The following is a 26,435-nucleotide window of genomic DNA, read 5'->3' on the forward strand; positions in this document are numbered from 1 at the left end:
AAAAGAAATTGTGAGTGAGGGACATCATTGACTGTCTCATTTGCATGTCAGTGAGTTGTGCACATCACTGTTATGTGAAAAATAAACGAAGCTTTGAAATTTCATAACTTTCTTATTTTATGTCCGATTTTGATGTAATTTTCGGCGTTATGCTAGTTTGATTTTTCTTTATTTTTTCAAATCTACATTTTTCTGGGGTGGACTTGACCTTTAAAGAAACTTGCCTCTGATATATTAAAGGAAGCCCCTTGACAATTCTTTCAACTTCATGATGCCGTCAATGAACATGGGACTCGTAGATGATACATGATCACGTGAAGGGGATCTTTTATATTGGTGATGAAGCCTATCTACATTTCATTTTGACAGCCAGTCATCAATTGACCCTTGTTGGTGACCTTTTGATAACCTTTGATGAGACCATGGACCTACTAGTAGGTCCATGATGAGACTGATGTGTAGATGAATGGGGAATCTTCACCAGAAGTTTTGAATACATTTATCCTTTCTCAGGCTTTCTTGATTGAATAAAAACATGTTGATCACAAATCATTGACAATACATATCAGCAAATTATCAACAAAAGCATATCTACAGAACACTTCTTAATTATGCAATAATCTGTGAAACAGTTGGTGTGTGCCCTGTTCACCATTGTTCACCTTGTATTCCTAACAGTTCAGTCACTGGCTCTCTTTATACTGTATCTGCTGTACTATGCAAAAATTCTACATGAATGCATACATTTCTATTCCCATTGTACCGGTACCTTTTTATGGCTAACTAATCTTTTCAAATAAAGTTATCAGTTAATTTACAGTCGGTGATGCATCTGTAGATAAAACAAATATTTGTTAGTCTGTGACATGAGACTAGCAAAGGAGCAAGGCAGGATGTAATGACATCCCCAGGTCTACACTTTAAGGTCAAATTCTCCGCCACTCATGCTAACATAAGATGCCATTGATAAATGATACTCTCTTGAGTCTTCATAATCGAGAATGGTGATCACAGAAATACCAGGAACATATGCAGGATAGATTAAAGGCAACTGATGCAGTAAATTGCCTTTATTTTAGTCATAATATATTGATTAATAACATGATATTTGTTTTTTATGGATTTGTTTGTTCAGTCTAATTACGTATGAATACATTTATGGATCAATTATTTAATCAGTCGATGTACAACTTCAATCAAAGTGACCTAATTATTCACTTCAGTGCATATACATATAGACCTACATTCATGTACATGTAGCTTCTTTAAAGGCGGTGCTTCACCAGCCCGAGTTTGCTCAATGTCAAGATTTTAGCCCGTTCGGCCCTCTTCGCGATTAATCTCAAGAAAAAAAAACCCATCTCCACCAGCACAAGAAGAGCAATTCGTGCTCGAGTGAGGCATCGATGCATTATGGTGTGACGCCTTTAATGAATTATCTGGAGTGCGTCTGCACCTGCGAATTAGCGGGATAATTCATAAATAGCGCGCTATTTTGCCAATAATCCTAAGTTGACTAAGGATTGCAATTTCAAGATCAATCCAGCGAACTATCCCAATGATTGCGTCTCCATTACAAACAATCTCGAGATCGTTCAGAATGGGATAATTGGCCAGATCAGAAATAGCATGCTAATTTGAAAACTCAGGCTGGTGCAGACGGCCCTAATAAGAAAGACGTTTGCAGGTACTGTAATAGTGGAAGGGCAAGGTCATTTTCTGGAGATACATCCTACATGTAGTATGTATAGTATAAGCAGGAATGGGAAGAATGGTAAAGGGAGCGTCGAGGTCAGCCAAGAGTTTTCATGGCCATGGCATTGAATTTAATTCTTATTATCTTTATTCATTGATGTTGAGAACCCCCCCCCCTAAAAAGTGAACAAACAGAACAAAACAAAAATAAAAACAAAAACCAAAATATGAATAAAATAAAACGCCAAAAAATACACTAATAAAAAAAGGAATGAATAGATTAAATAAAATGAAATATTTTAAAGAAAAATATAATGATAAAGTAAAATAAAAAAGAATTGAGAAAATAGCTTATTAAAAAGATGCTGATATTCACAGAGCATTTTTTTAATTGTACTTTGATTTAGTAACATTTGTATCATTGACAATGTCGCATTTGCATGTTTAATTGATTATTCCAATGTTGATTATGGCTTATATGCCCCCATGCTATTTATATTTGGTTGTGTACATCCTTATTTGTAGAAAACCTGAGAAAAAAAACTTGTGATCATTGGTTCCATATTCTCGGACGTGTTTCATGAAACCTATTAATTACGATAAGTAATCTGCAATACTAAATCATTTTTTTTATTGGCTGATAGTGAATTTGCCATAGAAATTGTGAATTTGTTTAATAACATGTCTTCATGAAACTAGACCCTGATTGGCATCAGCTTCATAAGATCAAGTTGTCACATTAATGTCTTCGACAACTTTCATAGAAAATGACCTTTATTTGCCCATGGTGATACCTGTACACTCAGTTTTAACAAAAGTCTTTCTTGGTTTATGGTTCATTGAATTGCTTAGAAAATTGAATATCAATTGTGGCTGTGTCTAAGAGTAAACAATGAGTAATCTGATCTGCTCAAATGGTTTCATAATGCATTGTGAAATCAATATTATAGCATGCAACGTGGCATATTTTGGTGGTGCACACAAGTGTGTTTTTGCATGGTTACCTGGATAATTTACAAACTGACCTACTGTAGGAAAGGGGTTCAAGTTTATTCCTGTTTAAAGTCGGTTGATAGTAAAAGCCATAGATGAGAAAGCAGACATAAAACTCGGTATGAAAATTGGGATGCCTCATCACAAACTCAGAAACTGTTAAAATTTAACAGAAAATTTTCCTTGGTTAGGGATGATAAAAATAAAAAAAGTTTTAACCTCTGCCAACTACATATGGTAAGGTTTCATCCACTCCTGTGGACTTTCTCCATGAAGTTTCTTGTACTAGTCCTGATTTTGGAGATGGGAGTTGTCAACTGGCTCATCCAGCTTCTAGGGAGATTCCTACATGTACTTGTACCTCGTACAAAAGAGAATACAGGAGTCTTGGCGAAGATATGCCATTCTGATATCGTGGGTGGCTTGGTGCATAGGGACGTTGTGGCATGAAGCTGGCTCATCCAGCTTCTCCGGAGAGCCCTATGTATAAAGACTTCTACCTCATACAAAAGAGAATACAGGAGTCCTCGCAAAGATATGCCCTTCTGATATGGTGAAAATATGGTGGGTGCATAGGGCCGTTGTGACATGAAGCACTATATAAAAGCAGAATATTTTTATTTTGTTAGTAAATTACAAGTGAAGATAGTTTGATGATTGGAGATCTGGAGATTGTGAGGGATGGATTTTTGGCAGACTTTCTCGGGTTGCAGGCTGTCCTGGTCCAAAGGACAGACGGTCCAAGGACTAGTCTAAGGACAGGACCCTCAAACAGGATGGTGTCAACTGCTATTTCCGGGTGGCCATAAGGACAGGCATCTCAAGACTAGAGTGTTGACCCCAGTTTGCATGCTAGCATTCTAGTGACTACAGACCCGGCAAAACACCTTCCACAACTTTACTGCCTGAATCGTTAAAGGAGAATGAAACCCTTGAAACCAGTTGAATCCATATCAAAGAGAAAAATCAAAGAAACATATTGTTGAAAGTTTGAGGAAGATTGAATGAATAATAAGAAAGTTATGAGCATTTGAATATTAAGATCACTAATGCCTTGTAGATCCTCCTATTGGCAATGCGACCAAGATCTGTGATGTCACACACGTACAACTCCCTCATTACTTTAGTACTTATTTCACTTATATTCTCACTTTTATAGAGTCTATCACAAGGTGAGGTGTTCTCTTTATGAGAGGACAAGTACAGTGGTTTCACAACATTATATCATTGATGAATCGTTTGTCATATGATTAGAATGAGCAAAAAGAAATGTTTTGGGGTATATTTTCAGTGTCCAAAAGGGGAGAGTTGTTCATCTGTGACATCATAGATCTTGGTCGCATTGCCAATAGGAGGATCTCCATAGCATTAGTGATCTCGACATTCTAATGCTCATAACTCTTCTATTGCTAGTCCTATTTTACTCAAACTTTTGTTGATCTTATTCTTTGATTTTTCTGCTTTCACAAAAGCTAACTTGCTCCAAGAGTTTCATTCTCCTTTAACAATGGATAAGCTATAACATTGCAATGAATGGGAATTTCCCAGGACTGCTTTTCGAGTTTCCAGGGCTCTTACACATGTAGGAGCATGTCAGGGGCGAAATTGCCCAAGCCCCCTGTATTTTTTCCTTGCTACAGAGTACGGACTATAATGCTTTGTAAATGCATTACCTATTGCAGCTGCCATAGGACAAAATTTTGTCTGCGTTTACTTAGAAACAGGTGGAATTGATCTTACAGTACCAAGATACTGTGGCAGACCAACTGATGAAATTTCTTTCATGTTTACTTTTCAAATTTCAAATTTGTATTCATTTCCTCAGAAAATAATGCAAGATAATGCAGCACATTTTCAGTAGCATAAAAACTGAGAATAAAGAAAATTGGGGAAAAAAATTGCATTCTAATACACTTCTAGAGGTACATGTACGTGTATGTAAATTATGTCAGTGTACCTGCACCTGTAAAGACTCGATTGATTTTACAAGTGATGACGTGATATCAATCAAGAAATTTGATGGACTATAAGAATGATTTTCCATACAGAGTTTTTCATGAAAGAAGTATGTGATATTTAAATCTGACACAGTCTGTTTTACGGACATTTCCTCAAGTAACAGACACTTGTGCTTCTCAGCCAATTAGCCAAGGAAAGTTTTCAGATATGGCAGCTTTTAGAAAGTGATGAAACACTCTCTGCCATGTACTTTGAATGGATGGTTGCTTTGATCATTATCTTCCTGAAGACTAATAGAGGTTTAAATTTGAATAGTAATTAGCCGCACTTGGAATTGATTATCAATTGTGTTTATTTTTTCTTTTGTTATTTTCTCATCCAGATCACCACCCCATCACTTACTCTCATAACCCACAAACCAAAGCTACTCATTCACCATGGTTATCAAGGTTGGCATCAATGGGTAAGTGTATGGTGTCTTAATTTTTTATTACCTGCATTTGATTTGTAGTCATAGTCACTCTCATTGATATTTTGAAAGGCTTTGCGGATTCTTTGGTTTTGTTTATAGGGAAAGAGTTGCATCCATTTTCTTTGCCAAGAGCAGGATTTCATGGCAGCTTTTTTTTTGGGGGGGAATGGGTTCACTTAAAGTTGCATTTGACTTTGTCGTGTTTAATAAAATGTTTATTCTGCCAATCAAAGCAAATTTACCTATTAATGACGTGGTAAGTTCTTCTTGTTAGCTACTGTAATGGTCATTTTAATCGGCCATTTAATTGATTATTTAATAACTGATTTCATTTTATCAATGGGACTTTGGATTATCATGTGGGCAATTCCATAATTTAATCAACCTTTTTGTACATCCGACCCCCATTTTTCTCAAGTTTTACTTCACTTTATCAACTGACCAGTGACCAATTCATAATCATTTGAGAGCATTTCAGACTGTCAAAAGAACCAGAAATCAGAGACAGAAAATTTCATGAAGGTCCCACAAACATGGGGTCGGACGTACATATTTTATGAAATTGCCCATGTGTTAAAAGTAACTGCATGTAATTCTAGAATATTAAGACCCGATACATTTGAATCACTGTTATTTCATATGCTGCTGTGTTCAGTTCTTCATGCTACATGTAGGTACATGTACTGTAATATGCGATTTGATCAGCCACATTGAATTATCAAAGACCTTTTGCAATAATCATAATTCATTTCATTTTATAAATGGGTCTGTAGTGCTTCATGAGTTAAATGTAGTTAATTCCAGATGATTCAGATTTTATGACATTATTTTCATATCTTTTTCTGAATAGATTTGGCCGTATCGGTCGTCTGACTTTGAGGGCAGCCCTCAAGAACCCCAGCGTACAAGTTGTCGCAATCAATGATCCTTTCATTAATCCTGATTACATGGTAAGTACAGTCTGTATACGTTGACCTTATGGATTATAATCGACTATTGAATTCAAAGAAACAATATCAGAAAAAATATAACATCGTTTGATTTAACTTTGGCTTAAAGGTCAAGTCCACCCCAGAAAAGGGCTGATTTGAATCAATATTAAACACGCCTAATGCTGAAAATTACGTCAAAATTGGATGTAAGATAAGGAATTTAAATGTATGATATTTTTGAGGTTTTGCTTACTTTTCACAAAACAGTTTGATATATGTACAACTCAGCAATATACAATTAAGAAAGTCAATGATGTCACTCACTATTTTTCTAATTTTTGTTGTTGTTTGAATTATGACAATAAGGACCTTCTGGATTGAAAAATGAAAGTCCATAATTCATTGTTCGAAATTAGAAATCTGAAACAGAAATACCCTGAAAATTTGTTTTGCCCAATTGATCATGGGCCTGGCAGCCACAGTGCAGCGCCAGATCGACAGCAACTCTATAGTTTAATTGAATTTGTTTTCCACATTCTCGTGAAAAACATACATGTATATATAAATATACAAAGCATAACAAACTACATAATCGAGAAAATGCAAACAATAAATTTTACCAAAACAGATTACAATCGAAAGTGGTGGGATCATTAAAGTTCTGGAACAAGATTTGTACACATGATCCCACTACCATGTGAATGCTTTAGTGGGCCTGTAATTAACTTGTGAATAAGATGTATTTCTTAATGCGTTTATCTTTTGTTACTCAGGTGTACATGTTCAAGTATGACTCCACACACGGAAAGTTTGAGGGAGATGTAAGTGGTGACAACGAAAACCTGGTTGTCAATGGAAACAAAATTAAAGTATTCCAACAGTAAGTGATTAGTATAGACTTTACCACGTTCAAAGAATCTTGCGACAGAGCGACAATATACAAATAGCGAATAGCCGTGAGTGATGGTACGATATTTTGCATGAGGTGAAAAATGATCTAGTATGCTATACAAATTAACAAAAACTTTTTAGAAATGAGAGAAACTCCTTCCAGTCTCCATTTGGTGATCCGTAATGCCAGTACTATGCAGTATTCAGAGACAAAACTGCTGTTTCATTATTCGACACAAATAAAAGTCACTTTCAACTGTTTGAAAAAATTGCTTAAAAAAAAAATTATATCACACAAGTCATTAAAATCTTGCGAACAGCTGGTGTAAAAAAATTCTCAAACCAAGATGAAACATGTGCAGGGTACATGTTATAGAACTAAAAAACACTGAAAACAACCATTATTGAGGATGAAAGCTTCAAGTGCAACGCAAACCACAATTTTATAAATTTGGGTCTTTGAGACGTTAAAGGAGAATGAAACCTTTGGAACAATATAGCTCAACGAAAGTTTGAGAAAAATCTGACAAATAATGAGAAAGTTATGAGAATTTGAATATTGCGATCACTAAAGCTATGGAGATCCTCAAATTGGCAATGCGACAAATATGTGTGATGTCACTTGTGAACAACTCTCCCCATTACTTTAGTATATATTTCACTTAAATTGCCTCTTATCACATCTATCAGTAGATCATACGTTCTTTCTATAGGAGGGCATGTAATACAGGTTTTTTTAAGAATACATCATGGATAAAGTGTTTGTATAACCACAAGAAAAAGCAGAAAGAGACATTTTGAGGGTATTTTATAGTCCATCAAAGGGAAAGTTCTTCACATGTGACATCACACATCTTTGTCGCATTGCCAATAGGAGGATCTCCATATCATTAGTGATTGCAATATTCAAATGCTCATAACTTTTTCATTATTTGTCCGATTTTTCTCAAACTTTCTTTGTTCTTATTCTTTGATTTTTCTGTTTCGACACAAGCCTACTTATTCCAAAGGTTTCATTCCCCTTTAATAGAACACATATATTGTACATGATGAAATTAAGATGGTGTTTCCGGTCACTTGATTTTTTTTGGAAGCACTAAATAATGATTTTCGGACACAATTTTTTCTGGGATTCATTTTTGCAGCATATCACAGACACAGGTGAATAGTGGGACCTTGCTGCTCAGATTTTTAAAAGTCAAATCAATGTCAGCCTATGCTTTTTAGCAATTAATTTAATTGTTTTATCTTGCATAGAACGAACCCAGCCGAGATCAAATGGGCCGATTGTGGAGCGGAGTACGTGGTGGAATCTACCGGTGTCTTCACCACCCTGGACAAGGCCGGTTCTCATATTACAGGAGGAGCTAAGAAGGTTGTCATCTCGGCTCCTTCTGCTGATGCCCCCATGTTTGTCATGGGTGTCAACGAATCGGGATACAATCCAGCAACGATGAACATTGTCAGGTACGTCGACTTGACCTTGGTTTTCAGCCACTTTGTTATTCAACATGGCTTCATGGTATTGCAAGTTTTGGTAATGAATGATTGTCAGCTGAAAAACCATATGGGTATATATTGCCTCCCCATAATAATAATAATGATAACGTTTTATTACCCAGTCCACTTTAGTTAGGAAATTGCTCTACCAGTTGGCCCTGCGTAATATAATATCTTATTCATTACCCTTCTCCAATCTGAATGCCGAGAGCCTAGCAAAAAGGTGTTGTGTCCCCCACTTTAAATCTCGGCCACGGATTGCAGTATCACAACGCAGATTTTCTCAATGGTATAAAATGACCTAATCTACGAGGTTGCATAGGTTAATTTCACTCGATTCATATATTTTTATATGAATTCATTCTTGAAATCATACCCTTTGCTCTAATTCACAAAAAAAAACTCATATAATGGCTATTTTTGGTGTAAATATTCCTTATAGCTTTCTAAACAATTCTGAATGAAAAATTCCTGGTACCAATTTTTTTTTTAATATTTCATGGCTTTTTAAATTTCTCATGTATTTCTTTGTTTTGTGTTTTGATTTTTGCTGGTTTTTGGGGGGGACAAAATTCTTCTTCAGCGACATTATTTCGGGCTTAAATAGCATCAAATCAAATGACTGTTGTTAATAAAAGTAAATGTAATCCCGCATTTATGAATTTTTAGCGGAAAACTCATTTTGTATAAACTTTGAACATGCACACGAAACAATGTTTTGGGGCGAATTAGGTCTGACATGCACTTTCAGGATTGCTGTGTTTCCAGACCATTTCAGTTTTTACCTATTAAAACAAAGATCATTGCTCTGAATTTCTTACAGCAATGCATCGTGCACAACCAACTGCTTGGCCCCATTGGCCAAGGTCATCAACGATAACTTTGGCATCGAAGAAGGTCTGATGACAACCGTTCACGCTTACACTGCCACGCAGAAGACTGTTGATGGTCCCAGCCAGAAGGTAGGCTGAAGTTTTAATTCTGTTGGTTTGATATTGGATTATCCTGGGCCCTGTCTTACAAAGAGTTACGATTGATCCAATCAATCACAACTCTGGAAATCCATCAGTGTCACAATTTTTTCTGTAGGAAATTGGCACAATGTCCCTTGTTAGGCTTGTAAACAAAGAGAAGCAGTGAATTAAAAAAAAATAATGAATGCATGAATATACATCATAGTTGGAAAATATTTTGAACAAACATGCATAATACATGTTGACGTTGCTGGCGGTCCATAGTTGCGATTGATCAATCATAACTCTTTGTAAGAGGGGGCCCTGAATTTCAAGAGGGGGATTTCATTTTTTCACTGCCAGGCCAAGTTGGAAAAGTGTTTTTTTCCTCTTTAACTTGCACAAGGAGCACTTTTACTTTGTGTGCATACGACTGTAATCCCTTCAATATTTTACTGAGGATTGACACTGCAGCATGGCACACTACTTTTCAATACTGCACAAAGTACAAAAATAATCTACTCAAAGGTCTGTACTTCATCCAGAAGAACACTATTTGTCTAAATCTGTCAGATATGATGACTGCGTCATCGACAGACCACTTGTCATTGAGCACAGTGAGACTGAACATCAAAACCCTGAAGTACGAGTCACAGATTAGGGCAGTGTACGATAGGGCTTGTCGCAAATTACTTCACGCATGCTCAGAGCTACGTGGACATGAGACATCACAGTAATAAAAAAAATGCCATTGGTTTGAAGTTGCATATGTTTGTTCCACTTTTACACCAAATACAAAAGAAATATTCTTATTAAACCAATACTATGTCGAGATTCTTGATGTAGTAATAGGAGCAGATCCCCCCCCCCCATGTTTCAACTTTACAATATAGTAAATAAAGTCATGATGGATTATATAAATGCATTTTCCCTGGCAGTTCTAACACCTGGAGCTCCTATTTTTGTCCCATCACAAGCTATACCTTATCCCCCTTTCCCCTTTAAAGACAATGTTAACGGTACAAAAGTCTTTGTAAAAAGAGTCCTTAATATTTATTATATTGTAAAGAATATTATTCATATGGATAGATAAAAAGAACACCCCCTCAATAATAAAATAAAATCTAATTCATGCATACACTTTTAAGATATTTGTGACTGAAATGTCATGATTCAGTTCATCTCTATAATTGTAACACATCTAGTACATGGAATAAAATTAGAATTGGGGTTTCTGGTCACTTAATTTTACACTTTTTTTCACACTAAATAAGTATTTTGGGGAATAATTTTTTAGGGCTTCAGTTTTACATACAAATGCAGCTCTTCTTAATTTTTTTGAAAGTCAATGTTACCAATGCCTTTCACATTCAGAAACCCTCTTTGCATTGGCTAAAACCGATTCGCTAAAAAGAAACTGATGATGATGGTGGTGTTGGTGGTGATGTTTATGATGATGATGATGATTATGAGGATGAATGATGTTTATTGACCAGGATCCACATCAGTATCTTATGAAATAAAGCAAATAATGCACACCATATTGCTTGAGCTTTAGTTACATTACCCACACTCTTGTAACCTTTACAATTCTCCATACACCTTCAGCTATGCCTCATGCATGTTAGAACTCTTTATAGCTACATCATTTATGTAATTCTTACCGATGCATACCTTTAACCAGGAAGATTTAGTGAGATTTGAACAGATGTAGTGAGATTATATTCATTCAAAAAAGCAAAATAAATGTAGCAGTCGGCTTCATTTTATTGTGTATTTGCCCAAAACAAATTTTGTTCTTTGTTTCATTAAGATTTTTTAATCTTAAAAATCTGGTATGTCTGCTGATGCCCTTATTGATAGTTTAAGTTGTAAGAGAGATTTCAATTCTGATATGCTAGGAGAGCTATTTTTGATAACAACATTGAAGAGGAAAAACATAATTTTTAAAAATCATTCATTTTCTCTTCAGAAATGGCGTGATGGTCGTGGTGCTGCTCAGAACATCATCCCAGCTTCAACTGGAGCAGCAAAGGCTGTAGGCAAGGTCATCCCAGAGCTCAACGGGTAAGTAATTCCTATTTGTTGTTCAATAAGGCCTGGGACAAATGCCTTTTTTGTCCTTTGACCGTTCATTAGGGTAAACAATAAATTGTTCAGACATTTGAGATTTCTGTATTATCACAAATCACAAAAAAGTTGACCTGCTTACATGACCTGTTGATGGTAAAAAATAAGCGAGCTGACTCGGTCGAGTATCCCATTACAGCACCTGTTGTCATGTACTTCAACACATCTGGATGATACACAGTTGCTGATGCGGCCATCATTGCCGTGTCCTGAAAAAGTTACGTTTGGAATTCATTAAATTTTAAAATGAATTCATTTATTATCTTGCACTTTGTTTTCAAGAATATGGCCATGTACTTTTGATTATCAAATGTCTCAAGTCAGAAATTAAGATCTGATTAATATTTTATTAGTGGAAAAAGTAAAATTAGGTTGCAGATTGTTGGTATACCGACTGAATGCTTCGATGGTTCTAATGCATAATCCATATCTAATCTATGATACATTATGCATTCTCTTTTTTCAGCAAACTGACTGGAATGGCTTTCCGTGTTCCCGTCCCTGATGTCTCCGTTGTGGATCTGACTATTCGTCTGAAGAAGCCTGCTAGCTACGATACCATCAAACAAGCCGTTAAGGCTGCAGCAGACTCCAAGGAATTGGGACGCTACCTTGGATACACAGAGGACCAGGTACACTCAAATCTTCTTTAGCAACCACCTGTCTGTACAAACCACAATCAGCCTTTTCGTAATAATAGCTGGAATATATACATCACTCTCTGCCAGAGGATACATATATATATTTATGATCTGGCCTTGGCAGAAGACAATTTCAACAATTTCAAATGCCTTTCTTATTCAACTTAAAAGTTGTTAAATTAATGTGTGCTTGTCTCCATGTGTTGTAGTGTACATACATTTTACAAACAAAAATAACAAAGGTATAGCCCAAGGGAAAAAATAAACCATGGCTCAGGGCGATTTTGCAAATTTATAAGTTGTAAAAAGTAGCCCTCGAAAAAAAAAATTGAAAGAGAAAGAGTGCTACGGTGATGCTGTTGGCTCTGGATCTTCTAGGAGATTCCTATTTTTAACCCATTGTACTGGCTTCTTTCCAATAATGGGATTATAGTGAATATTTTGCTTTTAGCTTTTCATTGCATTCAAGGATCAGCTCCCATGTACAATCTTCCTTTTTATCAATTATTACAAATGAAATAGGTCTCTATGCTCAATCAACATCTGGTCCCCTTTTCAAAAACTTGAGCGGGAAGATCCTCTGCTCATGCACATTATTGAATAGCCTTCCTGAAGACATCAAGACTTACTTTTTAACTCTTTGTGACATCAGGGACCTGTTTCATATAACTTATTATAACACATTTGCAATAACAGTTAAAGCTACTGGAATCCTTCATTCTGATTGGTTAATAATAAGTTTGATATAGAAATTGTGCATTTGTTATCATAACAAGTCTAAACGGGACCCAGATACTCAGAATTTCATATCTATGTGATTTTCATCTTTACCATCCAATTCATCAGGTTGTCTCCCAAGATTTCCTTGGTGATACCCGATCCAGTATCTTTGATGCCGCAGCTGGTATCGCCCTCAGTGACAACTTTGTCAAGCTGGTTTCATGGTAAGTCTTCTCAATGGGTTGTCACACCATGGGCCATGTCTTACAAAGAGTTGTGATTGGTCCATTTAATCTCAATTATGGAAAGCCAATAGTGTCATAACTTTATATGAAGTGTATAAAATTATGAGATCTGCTTTGAAATGAGCACAACGATTTCGAAGAAAATTGTACAAAGAGTTTTGATGACCTGTTCATCTTCAACTATGGAAAGCCATCAGTGCCAAAATTCTTTTATGAAGTGTATTCAAGAATTGTTTGGAAACTAAGAGTACATTGATTTTTCAAGACAATGGATTCTTGATGTTGGGGTTGCTGGTATTCCATAGTTGAAATTGATCAGATCAATTAAAATTTTGTGTAAGACAGGGCCCTATCTGGCAAGTTGCGAATGATCCGATTAAGTACACTGATTTTTCAAGAGAATTGGATAGAGTACTGTTGTCATTGATCCAACCAATCTAACTATGGAAAGCCGTCAGTGTCATAATTCTTGTATGAAATGTTTACAAGATTCTTTTTTAAATGAAGAATATGCTGATTTTTCAAGAGAATTGTACAAAGAGTTGTGATGGATCTGATCATTCTCAACTATGGAAAGCCATCAGTGTCATAATTCTTATGTGAAATGTTTACAAGATTCTTTTTAAAAGAAGAGTACACTGATTTTTCAAGATAATTGTGCATGCGTGACCACTTTAAACAGTCATATGGATTCTAGATGCTGGTGTTGGTGGTTTTTAGTAGATGAAATTGATCAGATCAATTGTAACTCTTTAATAATGATCCGCTTTCATAAAGTGCTTAATACATCAGAACGACGTCTCTAAAAAAGCGCTTTACAGATATATTACTACCCGGTTTTTGGATCTTGGCTTGCCCGCACACAATGTATGTACTTTCTCCACTCCCTAGGGAGCTCTCCAGCAAGAATTATAAGACTCAATTGCTTTCGCATCCTACTGGGTACCCATTAACACCTGGGTGGAGAGTGGCAACGTGTGGATTAACGCCTTGCCAAAGGACGCTAGGCCATGGTGGGATTTGAACACAACCCTCTGATTACAAGGCGAGAGTCAGAACCGCTACGCCACAACGCCTAATAATTTTCCTTTCCTATTGTTCATTTGTAGGTACGACAACGAGAATGGCTACAGCCACCGCGTAATTGACCTCATCGTGTACATGGCCTCCAAATCATGAGCTGATGTTCGTCTTCTCTCCAACCTGTAATCATAAAATGACTGCGGTATCAAACCTTCCCCATTGACTCACACATACATTTATCCTAAAACTAACTGTGTATAAAGCTATTGTCCTTATGCACAATCCACACGGTACACATATTATATCAAGCAATATGTGTATTGTGTATAGATAGTGTTCTGTGCTATATCCATGCTTGGTGAAAACTTCATTTTGCTCTTCCAAATAAAATTAAGCATTCAAGCATGGTTTCAATATTCATAAATTCAAATGATCATTCAGTTAGAAGTACACAAAACATCATTTTGAATAGGATCGTCCTAACTGCCAAAGTCATTCGTGCTAGTCTTGTGTTACAGTGGTTTTATTGATATCCCTGCATCATATTTATATGTTTGGAGCTATTATCTTGATTTTCTGTACTTGTTGCGTGTCATAGCTGCATTTTATATTAAATGCTCTCCCATCAGCACTTCATAATTTGTGGACATTTTTGTATGCCGTTAAAAACAGTGAAATATAAAGTATTCTCCTATTATACGCAATTGAAATATATATGGATTTGATGAATACAGTGACTATTGTCAGTACCAGTGGTTATGTTAGCTTTTTCTTTGAAAGAAATTGGATTTTTATGTAGAATTTGGCTCACATGGTGAAAATACAAATCAAAATTTGGCAAATTCTTGTGAACATTACTATAACATAAAACACCTTATTGAACAGTATATTACTTCAGAAGTATAACTCTTATTTATTCCACAGGAATTATAAAAATAAAACACTTCATAAACACTGTTTCGTTTCATATTGTACTCTAACTCGGCTCCAGGAGCCGGCAGTCATAACTGCCCTTGATTAAAAACTTTATCCATTTACAATATATTTCATTAAGCTGAATTTTATAGTGGTTTTATCATTATCAATCAGGGTTGTAGATTTTTCTTTGAATGTTGGATGTGTTGACGTAGAGGGTTGGATTTGATGTGCAGTATTTCCTTCAGATTTTGTACCCCTTGTTTGTATGAGCCTCCATATGAGTACGATGATGATAAACCTCAATAAAAATAGAAGTATTTAGGAACAAAATATTGTTTTCTTATTTTGTTGATTATAGTCTTGGTTTTGTGTAAGAGGAAAGTTGCCTTGAAAATAGATGATTCAAGACTCATGCCATGTACGATGAAAGATCAAACTAATCCATGAAAAAAATCATACTTTGATTGATATTATTTGAAATCTAGTTTTAATTGATCAAAGGCTTCTAATAGGAGCATTGTAAGAAACAAATAGCCAGCAATTTTCTCCAACAATTCTGCCTTGAACCAATCAGGTGTAAGCAATTCTGTTGCTTATTACTGTAGTTTGCTAGTTCAGTCTTTATTGTTGCCCAGAAGTATTATTTTTCATAAAATTCTGTATTCTTTCCGAAAACCATGACATTTTTCAATTTTTATTCCGGATTGCATTGTATTTTTCTCATTTCTTGGCAAAATGTGAAAAGAAAGTAGTCAACACTTCCAATTAGTCAAAATGACTTGCCAGAAAAAGTTGGTTGCCTGATCTTATGTATAATTATTTGATGTCTAATTTTTGAATTTACAATTCTCACCACATTTCTCGCTTTCCTCGCGCATAGAGACCTGTAGGTGTTATGCGTATTTAAGAACTGTACTATTATTATTATTTAAAATGCATTATTCTAGGAGGCTGCAGAACTTTTCAATGCATGTTTACAAAAACATGAAAATTATTGTTACTTTTATGCATAATTAGCCTCCCCCACACAGTGAAAAACATGAAAACATGAAAATTATTGTTACTTTTATGCATAATTAGCCTCCCCCACACTTTCAAAGGTGTTCCACATCCCTGATTCTAATGCTTATACCTTATATGTTTGTTGACTTTTGTTAACATACAAGTCAGGTTTTTTTTTTGTGATCGAGGCAGAATCCACTTTCCATTGGTGACATTTGTTCTAACAAGAAAAGAGGAAGAGAGCCACAAGTGAAAGAATGTGAAAAAGAACTGGGTGGGAGAGTGGTAAAGGAAAAGAGAGGGAGAGGAAGAAGGGGAGAGAGTGGGAGATAGAGGCCCCGTCTTAGAGAGTTACGATTGATCCAATCAATCGTAACTCTATGGAAATCCATCAGTGCCATAATTTTTTCTACAAGAAATTTGCACAATGTCCTTTGTAAACAGAGAAGCACAGTGAATTTTCAAGAAAACAATGAATGCATGAATATACGTCAAAGCTAGAAAATATTTTGAACAAACATGCATAATACTTGTTGATGTTGCTGGCCGTCCATAGTTGCAATTGATCGGATCAATCACAACTCTTTGTAAGACAGGCCCAGAGAGAGTAGAAGAAAAATGGAGTGATGCAGGGCTGGGCCCCGTCTTCCACAGAGTTGCGATTGATCCGATCAACCACAACTATGGAAAGCCAGCAATGTCAACATCTAAAATGTATGAAATTTAGTGTGCTTTTCTTTTCTTACAAAGGACACTGCAAATTTCCTGTAAAAATATGACATTGTTGGTTTTCCATATAGTTTAGACTAATCGGGTCAATCGCAACTCTCTATCAGATGGGGCCCTGGTGATTGATATAACGGGGTGACCTCCCCCTCCCCCCTTGATTTTTTTTTTCATAGTGGATAAAAAGGGGAAAAAGGAGATGAAAGGAAGAGAAGATAAGTGTGACAAAGTGAAGCAATGGTTGTGTATTATCCCTGTGATTAATTGAGAACAGAAATTAGATTGTCTTGCTCCCCCCCACCCACCAATCAAATACCCTGACGATACACCTTCAAGTGAGGAAGATTGCCACATGTTAATCAACAGTTAAAATACTCTTTTATTCATACCTCTATTTTATACATAATTATATTGTGAAAAACAGTTTCATCTTTGCAACCCTAATTAATGCTTTTATTCTCTTCCATTTGAATTTCGTTAAAAAAAAAATGTATAACTTCAAGTAATCCTTGATACCAATTAAGGTGAACAGAATAGAGATACTAGTTTGTGAATATATTTCCAAGAAGCATCTATCGTTCATATTCATCTTAATTGCCTCCTATTGTAACCCAATAATGATACCAAAGCTGTGAGCACCAGAATAGGTCGACTGTCTTAGCCGGGGTAATATAGGAGCGCTCTCAGCTCCTAACAGGTGGATACACATCCTATTCTATTTTATTTGTTTATTTTTATTATGGTGAGAAGAGAATATAAATAAAAGTGATTGTATTGCAAAGAAAAGTCATTCATTCATATTCATTTTGAATGTTTTTACATTGTGTCCTATTGGCGGCCAAAATGTAACACAAATCTCCAGCCATATTTTTCATTCATCAACCTTCTGGAGCACTCAATATATTAAAATCTGAGTCTTATTGTGATTACTGTTTGGATTATTCAATCAAAAGACTGAAATTGGGGTGATTAAAGGAACACATCTGTCTATCCAAAATTTAAACCACAAATTAAAAACCATTGGCTGAATTAGTACATTGTTGTGATTGTGGGTTCAAGTGATGTCATGATGACCTAATTTCTGATCTTTTTTATTTTTCACCTATACAAAAAATCGTTTGGGTTTAATTCCCTTTAATTTTTTCACAAAAAGTCTCATATTATTTCCTATTCAATTCATGAAAGGATGATTTAGAAAGTTTTCATTTCATATTAAGGGTATTGCGGCTGGATGTCCATATATATAACTACACACTGACCTGAACAAAGGAAAATATTTTCAAAGTCTAATGATTGGAAGAGAGATGAAAAGTACAATGAATTCACACAACAAAAATACATGTCATCATGCAGGTCTAAACAACAAGGCAAGAAAGATGACATTTAGTCCATTAAAAAAATCAATCCCAGTTCTCCCCAGCTCATTTTACAAAATGATGTATAGAATAAAAATTTCATGTGTCGCCATCATCTTGGTATATCCAAATTAAATAACCAATACCGTTATCAACCTAAGAATTTATCATTTATTTCTCTAACCACCGGTACCGTATATTGTATTTGGTTATTTTTGGAAGCCAAATTTGTCTGTTTCAGATGTAGACCAACAAAGAATTTAATCAAATCTAATCCAATGTTAACATAAAATAGTTATTATTTTTTTTTGAAAGAACATCTTTTCTTTTAGAATACATCCACAATTTATTGAATAGAACAACCAAGATGCTTGAAATAGAATACAAATGCATTGTGAATTAAATGACATGAAAGCAAGAGCCTTTCCATAAATTATCAAAACTTCATAATTTTTCATGATACAGATTAATAAAGTTACTTTGAAGAGTGAAAGTAGAGGTGGGTTTACAAAATCTTCATATTTCCCCCAGACCTTAGGGCATCATGCATATATGGCTCGTTGATCTTTTTGTATAGGAAATTACAAGTTATGAATGGCTGTCCTCAGGAATAGAGGTATTTATGGACTAACAGTATGGACTACCACTAGCATGGCAGCTATTGACGAGCCCCCTCTGCTCGATGATGATTCAACAATTCTTTGAACTCAAAGGCAAGAATTCTCAAAGGGTGGCTAACTTAGCCCGACTGGACTAACTATCCCCCATGGGCTATTAAAGTTAGCCACCTTTCGAGAATTCGGGCCTTATGGGGGCCAGTTGATGACTGCACCAACCCTTTATAACATAACCAATTATGTTGACCTAACAGCAGCCATGTTAGCTTCATGTCTTCATGTTGAAAACCAATCTCTCCTACAATCAGGGGAGAGATAGCAGTAGAATCCACCCTGGATATAGATCACTTTCAAAGCTCCTGAAGAGGTTCATCTGCCAGAGGTAGAGTCAACCATTCTTTGAACCCTTCTTAGGCCACCTGACCAATGCACCCAACCTTGCTTTTACCGATTTAACAGCATTCACGCCTGCTGACAGAGGCTTCAAGGTGGATACCGTTCTTTCCTTCAATCCATCCTTCATCTCTCCGATTTCCTCGTTCATTCTCTCCCTGAGAGGTGGCTTGGCCCAGATTCCTTTGGACTTTTTCTCGGCGTAGAGCTCTGCCTTGGATAGTCTTTGGATTAGCTTGACTGTCGTTGGGTGGAGAGCCATCGATGGGTGGGCTGGCTTGACTTGAGCAAAGCCTTGCTTTACCAGTGTCTCATTCACCATCAATGAGAACAGGTTCTATCAGAGTGGGGAGAGATAGAGAGAGACAAAAAGAGACAGTAAAACAGACAGAGAGAAGGGGGGTGGTAGAAAGGAAACATAGAAGGAGTAAAAAAAGCATGAGGAAGAAAACGGATAGAGAAGAAAATGGATAAAGAGGAGAAGAAGAATGTAAAATACATCCACTGAAACATGTTATTGTACATTATCCACACCATTTTAGAACATACTTTAGATATTATGTAATAAAGTAACAAACTGAAATAATGCATAACAGACATTTTGGGGAGATTTTGTAAAACCCAAACTTACAAATATTTTAACTGTACTGTACATGCAATTGTGAAAATGGAAGACCTGTGAATTTCATAAGGGAAAAATTAATTCATAACTGTTTTCACACTAGTAAAAAAAAAATCATGATGATATCAATATACAAAACTCAAGTCATACAACATCACTCCTTGTTAAAAAACATCAGTGTGGAAAAATGTATGGTGTAATACCTTTCTCCTTTTGACGATGCATTCTAGTTGTTTTTGCTCATTCACGGCGAGTAGTCTGAACCAGATAATGGAGTCAAGAGGAATCAATGTGACCAGGTTGGTCAAACCAGCCTCAGAAATATTGACTCCTGCTAGACATACAGATAACAGAGAATCTGAAGATAAAGGGAGATGATAATAATAAGAATAATGATAACAATTTCATTCATAGGTATATTAAATATTGTACTATCTCTGAGCCAATGTATGCCTTTATATTATATTGTGCTTGGTTTGAAATTAAATGATATTACCCTGGCTATAGCTGAGTTAACATTATACACACTAAAGCAATCAAGGAATAAATCCTACATGGTACCCACTCACTTCACCCGGGTTGAGTGCAGCACAGTGTGGATGAATTTCTTGCAGTAGCATATCAACTTGCTGAAATATATGATGTAGAGTCAGGAGGCTGATACACAAGAAGTGGAAATTAACCTTAATCAAAATACAATCAATTTTGTAAAATTTGATTTGTCTACAACTTCTTAATATCAATAATGTAGCCATCATTCAATCAGGTGGGGCATCATTGTCCTGTGGTTATGACTTTCCTCTTTCAATCTAAGGGACGTGGGTTTGATTCCAATCCATGGGGTGTTTTCTTTCAGCAACAAATTTACAAATATTGTGCTAGCTGCACTCAATCCCAGGGGGGGGGGGGGGGGCACTTCCATTGACGAGTGGATACCATGCGTGAAAATGGGGTTTCGAAAAGCAACCTAAACAAGTATTTTCTGTTCTGAAAATGCACCCCTTAACAAGTATTGGCGTGTGAAACCCTACCCTTAACAAGTATTGGAAACAAAATGGTACCCTTGACAAATAAAGTATTCCCTTACTTTGACCCCTAAACAGTGCAATTTAACAACCCTAGCATTAGCAGCATTCCCTTTTCTAGTATGTAAATGCACATTTGAGATACAATTACATCAGAGAAGCAAACAAACAACTTATGACTAAGTTTCCCGGGACCGCCTTATCTCCCACAGGACCCTAAACATGTAGTGTAAACACGTAGTGTTGTTGCAAAAAGTTCATCCTTTGTAGTCTTTTTATAGTATACCCTCAAAATATCTTCCAAAAGAAATATATACCCTTTTTCATTATTTTAGCGTTTTTGATACCCTTACTACGTTACGTACGTAACGTGCCCTATGTTGAAAAAGAGATCCTTTTTACGTGTTTCGTCAATGTAAGTGTCCCCCCCCCCCCCCTGGGACTCAACCCAGGTTAGGTGAATGGCTACCCAGTTGGAAAAAATTCCTTGAACGCTCAACGCCTGACAAAGGTAGCCGTGCTAAAGCAGGGGTAGTAGTACTAAGGGGTAGTAATAACATAATCATGTTAAGCAGGGCCGGCTAAGAGAACAGTTTTTCAGAACTGAAGTGGCTACCCTGGGTAAAATATGACACCATCATCATCATCATCATAAGTAGTATTATCATTTCTCCAAGCTACAACCTGTGTACTGACCTTGATGTCCTTTGATCCTTCCTTTCATTCCTTGGACAATAGGAAGATGTTCAACCATAATGTGATGACCCTCATGACCTCTGACCTTTCCTCTAAGGGTCATCTGCTTTCTGATAAACTCTTCTGGTATATCGGACACAGAGCGGAACATCTTCATCTAACATAAGTAAAATTTATTGGGTATATGCTGAGATCTACTAGTAGTACAATAAGAGATTCCTTAATTCCAGTATTAATGTAAACTAAAAAAAATATATATATCATGATGACGATAAAACTCATGGACACTTTTGTAACCGTCATCAGGCAAGTAAGCTTGCTTATCGCAAATAAAATGATTTTAGTTTTGTAATCTAATAGTAATTATAATTAATAATCTTCATAAAACACTTTTCACAAAGAATGTCTCTGTAAGTACTTAAATTTGATTAGAAGTTTGGGTAATTATGTTCTGTACAATAATATGTAATAAACCTCATATACACAAGACTCATTAGAAATCAATCAAATTTTAGAAGCAAATTGTGATGCAGCAAAAGAAACCTCATTATTCCCAGCCCCCCCCCCCATCATTGTTCCTGTCCATTAATAAAGAAGGGCCATTCCATGGGGTTGGGGCAGTTTTTGTGACATACCAGAACTGCAAAACCGTGTCTCATGTACAGAAGGAAAATGTATGCATAAAGTTACCGTAAAAATAAATGGTGTCTCACCAAGTTTTACTTCTCAAGCATCATGATGTATTGCAGATTCACACCTGAGAATTTATTGCCAATGTGATGTCAATGCAACGATGGTAAAACTTTGTATTTATTTTGCAGCTAATCCATTCAAGATCCCCAATTTCCAACTGAATTACTATGATTGGACATCATCTTTAAGTTGACACATCAAAACTTAAGCCCATTTGAACTGATCTTCTCTGTGAAATGAAAAAGCTGATACCACCGTTACATGGACATCACACGATTTTGTTGGCCCAACCACATGGAATGACCCAGAACCTCTATCCACTGACTTACCATTCTAATGCTTCTTCCTATGAGAACCAAACCCGTCACCCCAATCAGAGCAACACCAATCTGAAATGGGATGACAAAAAAAAAAGGAAATTCAAATTCAACATCCAAGAGTAAATCGGTATTAAAATTGTCTCTAAGTCTAATAAATTAAAGTTTAGCATGAAGGAAAACATTTATCAAGTGGCTAAAGAAAATTAACATCCATGTTTTTGTATCAGTTTGCTTGTTTTTTTAAATGAAGTTTGAGAAGTTTTGAGTTTCACTCACCGATCCATCCCCCCCCCCCACAAAAAAAAATGCACGGGGAAGGGATAATACACCCGATATAGCACTAAAAGTTTCAATTGAGGACAATGCAAAATATGAAATCCACAAAAAGTGAGGAAATAGCAGGGTTTTTTTCTGGCACCTGGGATGGCTGTCAATTGAAACTTTTTTATTGTGAGATATATATATATATATCAATCACAATAACAAATTTTCAATATATATATATTTATATATATATCAGTAGGGCCTACTTACCCTCAGAGATTGTAAGTGACGATCTAAGAAATCTGTGACTTGTCCAAAGATGTTCATTGGCTGATGAGATGATGGTTCATTTGTTTCCATGGCTACCAAACGAGCAGGTTGTGTTGCTACCAGAGATTTGCATGTCTTTGATGATGGAGTTAAAGGCAGGGGTGATTGCAACGATGACGATTCTTTTGACGCCATGGGAGAGGTGGGTTAATCATCAGACTTCACAAGTCCTCTTCTTTTTTAATGTTCCAATTGGCTATGGATTCCCTGTTTGAAAATAAAGTCACTGTATGTATGAGAACAAAATATGATTTTTCTTTTTAAAATCATTAATTATCAAGAGTGATATACATGTAGTCTTTTTTCTTTTTGCTTCATGTGTGTGCTGCTTCAAGATGCTGAAGATAAACACACTGATTGTACGCATATTATAAATGTGGAGACTTCTGTATATTCTACAAATAGTTTACAAATAACATTAACTGTTAATAGTTGCTTTTTTTAAAGAATAGATTCTTGACTACTGCACTGCAATGTCCTCAAAACGTCATCCATTCTCTAGGTCAATTATCAATAGTTGACTGTAAAAGATTGAATACTAGCTGTAGCATATATGCTTGATTGATTTAAATATTCCTGTTTTCGTTGACAAAACAAGGATGACATTATTTTATAGTTAATCAAGTCAAAAAGCTTCTTCCCTGATGCAATCGTGCTGTGGAATGCTCTAGGACCCAGGGGAGAAGAAGGGGAGGAGGAGAGGGAGAAGAAGGATGGGGAGAAGGAGGGGGAGAAGAAGGGGAGGAGCAGGGGAGAAGAAGGGTAGGAGGAGGGGGTGGAGCTAGGAATTGGAGAAGCTAGGGGAGGAGAGGGAAAAGGAGAAAAGGACAAAAAAATATCTAGATCTACTTTTCAAATTGTCAATAGTTTTCCTGCTTTTACTTATAGTTACTTTATGTTTAGCCTTTTGGGCTTTTGTCTTCTAAGTTCTTTTTTAATTGTCACAATCTTGCAAAACACTAAACAGACTATCGCCAGTGTCAGTATCAATCATGATGTAATCACAATCATTTCCATTTACCGGGTATTCAACTGTTCCAGAATCTTGGGTAAATGATAATCAATAGTAGAATGTTTAGTTCAGTCCCTCCAAAACCAACATTGTCCCATTATATTATAACCTCGTTCGTAGGATGAGTGCATTGTCCAAACTCTCCAAATCGGGAAATAATAAGATGGCAAATATAGCGATCTTCAACGCTTATATATAAGCGTCGAAATTTGTAGCCATCTCCTTGTATTAGTCTATAATATACGACGTGTCAAATTGTAGCGAACCAGTTCGCTATTTTCCAGATCTCCTCTATATCCATACGACGGGATTTGTAGCTAACTAGTTCGCTACTTTTCGGATCTCCTCTATAAAATTATATACACGAGGGGGAATTGTAGCGAACTAGTTCGCTACAATTCCGTCTCTTGTATATATAAAGATTAGAAAAATAGCGAACTAGTTCACTAATTCCTCCTCGTGTATAAAATTTTATAGAGGAGATCCGAAAAATAGCAAACTAGTTCGCTACAATTTTCCGTCGTATATATAAAGAGGAGATCCAAAAAATAGCGAACTAGTTCGCTACAAAAGAAGAGATCCGAAAAATAGCGAACTAGTTCGCTATAATTTCCCGTCGTATATATATAAAGAGGAGATCTGGAAAATAGCGAACTAGTTCTATACGACGGGAAATTGTAGCGAACTAGTTCGCTATTTTCCAGATCTCCTCTATATATATATACGACGGGAAATTGTAGCGAACTAGTTCGCTATTTTTCGGATCTCTTCTTTTGTAGCGAACTAGTTCGCTATTTTTCGGATCTCCTCTATATACGACAGAAAATTGTAGCGAACTAGTTCGCTATTTTTCGGATCTCCTCGATATATACACGAGGGGGAATTGTAGCGAACTAGTTCGCTATTTTCCAGATCTCCTCTAGATACATACTACGGGATTTGTTCGCTATTTTTCGGATTTCCTCTCCCTATATATACGACGGGAAATCATAGCGAACTAGTTCGCTATTTTCCAGATCTCCTCTTTATATATATACGACGGGAAATTATAGCGAACTAGTTCGCTATTTTTCGGATCTCTTCTTTTGTAGCGAACTAGTTCGCTATTTTTTGGATCTCCTCTTTATATATACGACGGAAAATTGTAGCGAACTAGTTTGCTATTTTTCGGATCTCCTCTATAAAATTTTATACACGAGGAGGAATTAGTGAACTAGTTCGCTATTTTTCTAATCTTTATATATACAAGAGACGGAATTGTAGCGAACTAGTTCGCTACAATTCCCCCTCGACGTGTATATAATTTTATAGAGGAGATCCGAAAAGTAGCGAACTAGTTAGCTACAAAATCCCGTCGTATGGATATAGAGGAGATCTGGAAAATAGCGAACTGGTTCGCTACAATTTGACACGTCGTATATTATAGACTAATACAAGGAGATGGCTACAAATTTCGACGCTTATATATAAGCGTTGAAGATCGCTATATTTGCCATCTTATTATTTCCCCTCCAAATCGACTTCAAACTTCAGATTACACACACATATTAGTCGGTACATGGGACTATGAATGATTTTTTTTTTCTATTTGGAAACCTGAAAATGAAATGTCACTTTTATTTAACAGACCGCTTTAAAATAAAACTAACAGTCACGAAAAGGAAACAAAAATTAGTGATCAACATACTCTTCTTGCTCTGACGAGAAATTCACCTTCTCAAAAATAAGCCTCAGAGTCTGCTAAGCTTTCCGGCTTCTTCCGAATTTAGCATCTGTAACAAGAAAGCAACGCTAGCAGACGCTTAATTGCCGCCGCTGCGACACTCGCCTCTCGTACTAAAATTCCGCGGCGATCGTCGGCGGTCACAGGTACGGTACGGTAAGTCAAGAGAATCCTCTGTCCTAGCTTTCAAAGGTGGCGGTGTTACTATAAATATGGCGTAGGCCTACGGATCATGGGGGGGGGGGGGGCAATAAAAAATCACGACCAAGGAAATAAGAGAACAGGACAGGGAGAAGGGCGAAATATGATATTATTTTCTGAATGTTGTGTAAAAACTCTAGATAGTAGGCCTACTAAATAATTTGTATAACAAAAAAATATATTTCAGGAGGGATTGGATTCTTCTTCTTCAAGCTACACTGCCTCCTTCAATCCTGAAGATTTGCCATGCGCGGCATGGATTCCATGCCGCGCAGCCCCAGAAAAAAAATCAGGGGGGGGGGAGGGCCCTGATGCAATCGATACCAATATAGGCTTCGTTTACAAAATTATCACTCAGCTGCTAGCCGATATCAAATCCTTTTT

The 26,435-nt window shown here is 36.3% G+C and overlaps 2 protein-coding genes across 3 annotated transcripts; one reads left to right on the forward strand and one right to left on the reverse strand.

Annotated features, from left to right (window-relative positions):
- Positions 1-5,003: 5,003 nt before the first annotated feature.
- Positions 5,004-15,402, forward strand: LOC129276588 (glyceraldehyde-3-phosphate dehydrogenase-like). Its single transcript, XM_064109844.1, has 9 exons — positions 5,004-5,110; positions 5,970-6,069; positions 6,825-6,931; positions 8,200-8,409; positions 9,266-9,404; positions 11,368-11,462; positions 11,992-12,157; positions 13,013-13,110; positions 14,241-15,402. Exons 1-9 carry the CDS (start codon positions 5,085-5,087, stop codon positions 14,308-14,310), a joined length of 1,011 nt encoding a protein of 336 aa, XP_063965914.1. The 5' UTR covers positions 5,004-5,084; the 3' UTR covers positions 14,311-15,402.
- Positions 15,044-26,077, reverse strand: LOC129276218 (protein C3orf33 homolog). Of its 2 annotated transcripts, none has more exons than XM_064109846.1 (6): positions 25,841-26,077; positions 23,056-23,322; positions 22,531-22,590; positions 21,509-21,665; positions 19,991-20,145; positions 15,044-19,502 (listed from the first exon to the last, which is right to left on the reverse strand). In XM_064109846.1, the coding sequence occupies exons 2-6, from the start codon at positions 23,248-23,250 to the stop codon at positions 19,161-19,163; spliced, it is 909 nt and encodes a 302-aa protein (XP_063965916.1). In that variant the 5' UTR covers positions 23,251-23,322; positions 25,841-26,077; the 3' UTR covers positions 15,044-19,160. The 2 variants fall into 2 exon arrangements, with proteins under 2 accessions (XP_063965916.1, XP_063965915.1); XM_064109845.1 differs by having other exon boundaries at positions 25,815-26,058.
- Positions 26,078-26,435: the final 358 nt, after the last annotated feature.

The sequence above is a fragment of the Lytechinus pictus genome, chromosome 14 (genome assembly GCF_037042905.1).
Source record: "Lytechinus pictus isolate F3 Inbred chromosome 14, Lp3.0, whole genome shotgun sequence".
Classification (NCBI taxonomy): Eukaryota; Metazoa; Echinodermata; class Echinoidea; order Temnopleuroida; family Toxopneustidae; genus Lytechinus; species Lytechinus pictus.

Bases quoted from the DNA above. Each gene is read 5' to 3' on its own strand.
- LOC129276218 (XM_064109846.1), bottom strand. From the start codon at position 23,250: ATGGCGTCAAAAGAATCGTCATCGTTGCAATCACCCCTGCCTTTAACT. The intron at 22,591-23,055 runs GTAAGTAGGCCC...ATCCCATTTCAG, and splicing joins GTCACTTACAATCTCTGAGG to ATTGGTGTTGCTCTGATTGG. The intron at 20,146-21,508 runs GTCAGTACACAG...CTTTATCTTCAG, and splicing joins AAGGATCAAAGGACATCAAG to ATTCTCTGTTATCTGTATGT.
- LOC129276588 (XM_064109844.1), top strand. From the start codon at position 5,085: ATGGTTATCAAGGTTGGCATCAATGG. The intron at 6,070-6,824 runs GTAAGTACAGTC...TTTGTTACTCAG, and splicing joins TCATTAATCCTGATTACATG to GTGTACATGTTCAAGTATGA. The intron at 6,932-8,199 runs GTAAGTGATTAG...TATCTTGCATAG, and splicing joins AAAATTAAAGTATTCCAACA to AACGAACCCAGCCGAGATCA.